General features: G+C 43.4%; 1 protein-coding gene across 1 annotated transcript; it reads left to right on the top strand.

The window, feature by feature from the left end:
* The first annotated feature begins 1559 nt into the window (after positions 1–1559).
* Positions 1560–6593, top strand: LOC108933011 (uncharacterized). The gene is made up of 8 exons (XM_029246948.1): positions 1560–1617; positions 2643–2948; positions 3087–3197; positions 4047–4208; positions 4575–4805; positions 4977–5027; positions 5235–5492; positions 6190–6593. The coding sequence occupies exons 1-8, from the start codon at positions 1560–1562 to the stop codon at positions 6591–6593; spliced, it is 1581 nt and encodes a 526-aa protein (XP_029102781.1).
* Positions 6594–7002: the final 409 nt, after the last annotated feature.

Here is a 7002-nt window from a genome sequence, read left to right as displayed (position 1 = left end):
ATCAGGAAAGTTCTTCCAGGTATGTAAGTGTGCAACTTTTAGGGTACATGTGGATGTTCCAAGCTGCTTCAGAATCTGTCGGATTACATTTGTCAATTGGACTTTATAAACTTCTCCAATCAGAACCTATCACATATTTGTTTGTTTGCTTGCTCTGTTTCCCTTTTTCTTTTGTGTCTGTATGTAACAGAGACAGAGAAAGCGATAAAGATACTGAACTTCATGTTCCCATATCCCCAGTCTATTGCATCCCTCCGATTATTGACCCCAATAAAAAGACACTGTAATAATAACTCTGCTGCCAGCAAACATTTATTGCATTAGATATTGTTTAAAGATGCAGACAATTTCTGAACGACTGAGTGCTTCCGAAAGAACACTTGTTATGAAAGCCTAGCATAATAAAACATTACAGTAATAGGGAAAACAAAGTACATTTACATTTGAGTATGTAAATGTGTACAGATGCTTCTCGACTTACGATTTTTCGACTTTACAGTGGTGAGCTGGCGATAGACATTGAGTAGAAACCATACTTTGAATTTCAAATTTAGATTTTTTTCCAGGAAAGCGATATGCGGTGCGATGCTCTTTCACAATGCTGGGCAGCGGCAGCAATCCGCATCTCTCAGTCTGCCATGCGGTTGTGTTTCGTGCATCCGTAATGTCACAGAAATGCCCATCTGTGTCTCCTGCTACTGGTGGGAAGAAGAAGAAGAGGGAATTAACTCTCGAGGAGAAACTCAAGACAATTGCCCAGAATGAAGGCCGCAAGCCCATAATGGCCATCGCACGTATGCTAGGCTGTGATGTTCGGTAGGTTAGGTGTATTAAATGCATTTTCGACTTAGGATATTTTTGACGTACGATGGGTTTCACGGAACGTAACCCCATTGTAAGTCGGGGACCACCTGTACAGTGATACAGAGTACTTCAAGTGGTGAGCCTTCATTTTTCACTTCTTCTGTCCTCTGCCTCCTTATCACGCTTATTGCACCTGATTATGGTGAAATTATAGATGTGACTTTCAGGTGTAATACTTGAGCAGAGATCCTTGAGATATGTCCCCGTGATGTGCCCTTTTACAGGTTTTACTATCACTACTGTAATTGACCTGTAACTGGAAGATAGTGAAGCCGCATTCAGAGCAACTGGGCCATTCGGGCCCAAGTCTGAGCTCAGCTCAGTTTGCATGTTCTCCTTGTGTCTGCCTTAATTTTCTTCTGGGGGCTTTGGTTTCCTCCCATAGTCCAAAGACATGCAATTCAGGTGAACTGGACACTCTAAATTGTGTGAGAACGTGAGCTATTTACGAGCGAAAACAATGCTATCGTCAAGGTGTATTTCTTATCTTGAGGTCGACCTTTCCTCTTACGCTGTTAACATGAACGGGGTGTTACTGCAACACGCCATCAGCGTCATTTGTTCTCAAAGTGTCTTTATTATTTGGACTTTTACATTTTCTTCTCCGACAGTTTCCACTGTAGATGTGTGGGCTCGTCACCAGTCATCAGTGCTTCTCCCGTGCCCCGACGCCAGTTCCCCCACCAGAGTAGGACATGAAGGAGAGCCCAAAGAAAGCGTGGCCCTATTTGGGGTTAGGTGGCTCCATAACAGGTCTGTCATTGCAGTCTCTGGGACGGAAGGCAATCACACCAAAAGTGGATTTACTCTGGATCCGGGAGATTTTGCAAAAGGGATCTTCCCATTGACGGTGCACAACGTCTCAGCTCAGCAAGAGGGACAGTATGTCTGCAGCGTGAGCTATAACAGCACTGTGATTTACTTGTGCAACATAACTGTCACTCTCATAGGTGCGTCTTTCTGGAGTAGCGGGTAAAACTATCTGATTCTTTTCTCTTGTAAGGAAATGCCAATGAAGACAATGAGTCCTAGGTTATGTGAATTGGATGGGAAGTTTATGATTTGACTGGTTACTTGTTAGTTTCCATCTTGACGGAACCAGCGGGTTTATTGTTCAGTGCAGAAATGTTTGGAAATTGTTCAGAAATGATGGCCATTAGCTGACATTGTAGAACACCCACATCAGCAGTCTGAATTGTACCTTGCTATGGAGTTAAGTGTCTGCTAAATGGGTAAAAGCAAATCTAAGAGAATGGAAGTTGTACGTAGAATGCAATGCACTCATTATTTTTTATTCCATCCAGACTGAGTACTTTCTCTCTCTGCCAGCCCCGCCTTCTCTCTCCATCCCTTCTACGACGACTGTGGTCCGCAGGGCCAGTGTGATAAAATGTCAGGCAGAGGGGTTCACACCCCCTCAGATTGACTTCTCCTGGGTTAGGGCGGGAGTACTAGTAAGACCCCCCGAGCGATTAACCGCAGTCAACCACACCAGCAATGGGTTCTTCTGGGCAGTGAGCAGCCTAGAGCTGACACCTTCTGCCCAGGACAGGGACGTGAACTACAGCTGTGTGGTAAATCATACTGCCTTGCAGGAACCCATAGCCCTGACATTCTCTCTCAACTTAACATGTAAGTATCTTCATACTTCCAGTCTTTCCACTTTTGATTTTCTTTGCAGGCACTTCTTTTAATTTTGGAGTTCTGTCCCCTTTACTCATTCTGAATGGTGCAAGAATAACCTTACACTGTATTTCTGCCTTGTGGTTCCCTGACAGACGTGCCAACCGTGAGCCTCTCAGCCCTTCCACAGGCCTCTCACTCTTCCCCCCTCACTCTTGCCTGCGATATTGAGGGATTCTACCCTGAGGAGATCTCAGTCACCTGGATTCAAAACGGTTCAGTTCTACCCAACCTGCCATCAGTCCAGTCAGGGCCCGGTGGCTCCTTCCGAACCCGCCATTTCCATACGCTGAGTCTGGAAGAGAAGATGAGGGGTGATGAAGTACAGTGTGTGGTGTGGCAGCCCACTGTCCCTGGGCTGATCTCTGCGACCATGAATCTGTCTGTTACTGGACCATGGGGTAGGGCTTTCAAAGTGTTAGCAGCTGAGCTCATTATTCCTTGTGTTTCATATTGCTTGAAGGTATGAAATTGAAACTTCATAGATGAAACAGTAGATCCCATGCACCCCCTCAGCCTTGTCTCTCTGCCCCGTGTAGCACACGGACCAGCTCTGACTAAGTCTGCCAAAGCATCAGTGGCCCTCATGATCATTTCACTGGTTCTGGTCCTCTTGCTGTGCCTTGGATTCTCCTGGTCGAAGAGAGATGGTGAGTTTCCCCTGTCATTTCTATGCTTCTAACCACTTTTTCTGTCAGTTCTTCTCTTTTTGAAATCATTCCTCAGTAACACATGCTTTATTTCCTAGTTTTGTACCCATCTTCCAACATTCACCTCTCTTAACCTTTGTGCTGTGCTTCACACAAGGTTCTTTTTTTGGTGCTTCCATCGAGCCCATTAAAATTTATAAATAAAGCAATTATGAAAAGAAGATGATTACCTAATGTTGTGTTACACCTTTTAACCAACTTCAGTTCTTGCTGTTATCACATGTTCTGCACATTGTTTTTGAATTCATAGCCAATGGACGTCATTAGCCTAAAGTTATATAACATGTGTATGAACTCCTGAATATGGAATTTGACACTTTTTGCTTTTTATTATAGTCTCACCCACTGATTTCCTTCCGCCAGCCACGTCTGATCACACACGTCCCAAAAGCACAAAATGTGAATAAGACATGTACAGTTCTGTGAAAGTAGTGACCTTTAATTTTATGCATTCAGATGCACCGACTGCGGAGAATGTCATGAAGCCTTATGACCATGAGATGAAAGGAACAATGTTTATGATAGAAAGTTGGGTCAAATTTGACTGGACCACAACATAAGAGTTAACACAACTCTTTAAAATGTCTTACTGACCTTAATATATTAAGGCACCTTTACAAGTTAGACCCTAAAACCTGTAATCAAATTGTTATGACACAGGATGTAATTTTGTGTGAGAAAAAATATGTATTACATCTGTTTCATCTCATCAAATTTTCAGTTATTCTTCCTTAAATATGTTTACCGGTATTGGCACTGACGATTTGTTATCTGGTCCCATTTCAACAGAGAAAGAGAAGTCTCTGAGAGTGTCACCTATAATTCTGCCACCACGTGTGATCGTCGGGAAAAAGGGCCGTGTGACTGTGAGTATTGAGGGACGCAAGGTGGACAAAGTCCAGACTGTCTGGTTCCTCAATGACACTCCCATCTCAAACTCTTCTCTCACAGGTATGGACAGCAGACATGTGCCAGCTATGATTTTTGTTGTTGCATAATCTTGGTTAAATAGCAAATGTTGTAATGAATACGTACCTATTTGTTTATAGTTACCGACACAATTTTTCATTGTGGAACATTACTGATGATATTTTCCTTCATGTACTTTACTTTTATGCAAATGGAATTTGTAGCTGTTATTTCAGTATTCTCTCAGTCTTTATCAGATGCTACATGATCATCTCAGGGTTTTGATCAGTTTTGCTTTTTGATTAGTTAATTTGTTTTAGTAGCCAATTAGCTTGAGGTCACCTGTTACACCTTCTGCATTTTCCGTAACACAGTAAGGATTAACATGTTTCATTTTCTGCTCTGCAGTAACTGAGAAAAGCCCTCTTGTTCCCCCAAGTGGCAATGCTGGATATTACAAACTACATAAGCAGCGCCTCCTATCTTCAGGGAGTGGCAGCACACAGCAGCTGCTCTCGTCCTTTACCTTCATCCCCGACATCTCCCTGCACAAGGGCGCAGTCTTCAAATGCCAGATCTCCTACAGAGGGAAAGAGAAGGTGGTGGCGGAGAGAGTGTCAGACAAGTTCACACTGCTGGGTGAGGAATAAATTATGCAATTTTCCATTGTCTTTTTTTTTATTTTTTTTTTCCACTTTGTGTCTATTCACATTGATATGGGCTTCATTCTTGAATGCTGCTTTGTAGTACACTCAAAGTTTTCTGTACAAGTTGGTCTTATTTATAAAATAAATCATTTTCATTTTTTAGCTGTCCCACATGTATCTGAGATTCAACTCTCAGAGCCAGCTGATGACACAGGTATGAATTCCTTATCACATTAACACTAAAAAAAGGTGCACTTAACCTGGTTTTGTGTGTATGCTAAGCAATTCAGACTTAAGAACAGATTTTGAAGGCTGGTAAAGGTGAATATAACTGTCTTGAAGGTTTGTGTAGTGTACTAACAGTGAAATGTTGATACGCTAACAATCATCCCTCTGCGTTGTCTTTCCAAAAAAAAAGCAGGCCTTGTCACTCTTACAGCCCAGGCCTCTCGCTTTCATCCCGCCGTCATCACCTTCCGCTGGTTTTGTGAAGGAGGAGAACTTACTCCCATAGCACCCCGGCCATCACTTTTCACACCTCGTCCATGTGCCCAGGGGTTCTTCTCTGCGATCAGTCAGTGTAAACTGCCCTGGGCAGAGCTGGTGAGAGGTGAGACCAGGGTGTGGGTGACTGTGCATCACATGGCCCTGAAAACGCCAATTTTGCGAGAGACTAGAGGTATGTAACATGCCATAACGATGGGGAACCATGTATTCAACGTATTGTAAATATTAAAAACTAATAATTTTGTTTATTTCTTTCCCTTAGTAATTTATCATTTTTTGTAAGTTAGATAGCTAGTTTTTTCCAGTCTCCTAAATATAATCTTTACCGTTGGATATGTACTTCCGTCTTATTTGAAAAAAATTCCTAAATATGAAGTAATTTAGCCTTTCCTCCATTGTTGTGCTGCAAACTGTGTATGGAGAGCTATGAAAATTGCACAATGGATGCCAAGAAAACACACACACACACACACACACACACACACACACACACACACAGTCTGAAACCGCTTGTCCCATGCGAGGTCACGGGGAGCCGGAGCCTAACCCGGCAACAGAGGGTGTAAGGCTGGAGGGGGAAGGTACACACCAAGGACGGAACGCCAATCCATCGCAAGGCACCCCAAGCGGGGGTCGAACCCCAGACCCACCAGAGAGCAGGACCCAGTCAAACCCACTGCACCACCACACCCCCTATGCCAAGAAAAGACTTGAGAAATATTGCTGCAGACTTAGGAATAACAAAATAATTCAATAATGGCCAAACAATCCAATGCGAAAGCAACATCAAGAAAGAGTGACTAGATCAATACAATGAACTAAAAGGAGACGAATGCAGTACTCACAGAACCAAAATGTCTTTTTCACAGGCTTTGTAAAGAAACCCTGTGTGTCTGAAATCTCTTCGCTCTCCCCTGAGGAACCCATGAGCCTTGGTTGTGAGATCACAGGTTTCTACCCACCTGAAATTTCAGTGACGTGGTGGATCCTGAGTGATGGGAACAGAGAAGAAGAGATAGTTGAGGAAAGAGAGTTGTGGGGGCCCCTACTGACCCATCCCAGCACTTACCGTGCAACAGCCATTCTGAGGACAGGAAGTAGCAAGGAAGGGGTGGAGGAGAAGGACAACTGGATCATGTGCAGAGTGACACACTGCTCATTGAAAGAACCCACTGAGAAACGCTGGAGGAACAGACTCATAGGTGACTATTCCCTCTCAGTCATCAAACAAAAAATGCACTTCTTAGAGCCTTTGACACACCACAGACAATAAGTTTTTATTTCTAAACCTTCCTCCTATAGCGCCTCCCTCCATCCCCTCTTCAATCTCAGTGGAGTGGAAAAAAGGGGGAGTTGGGCTGTTTTCTCTGGAGCTGTTGGGTGGTCACCCCAAGGCCAAGCTGCTGTGGGCTGCAGGAGTCGCTACTCTGTCTCCACTCATCTCTTCAGAGAGCGAGGAGGAAGGGGAAGGCAGGAGTCACAAACTAAGGAGCGTCTGTGTTCTTGAGAGAAGGACCGGGACAGCAAGACACCCTGGAATTCTTTCAAAAAGCAGGAGCAACAACAGTATGCACAGTAAGTTACCTGTTATACATGGTTACTGTAATGAATAATATTACTGTTATTATTCTACATTATTTTTTATATTATTCTGGATTATTTTTTCTATTATCACTGCATTT

This window comes from Scleropages formosus, chromosome 20 (genome assembly GCF_900964775.1).
Source record: "Scleropages formosus chromosome 20, fSclFor1.1, whole genome shotgun sequence".
NCBI lineage: Eukaryota > Metazoa > Chordata > Actinopteri > Osteoglossiformes > Osteoglossidae > Scleropages > Scleropages formosus.
This window is presented reverse-complemented; position numbering and strand designations above follow the sequence as displayed.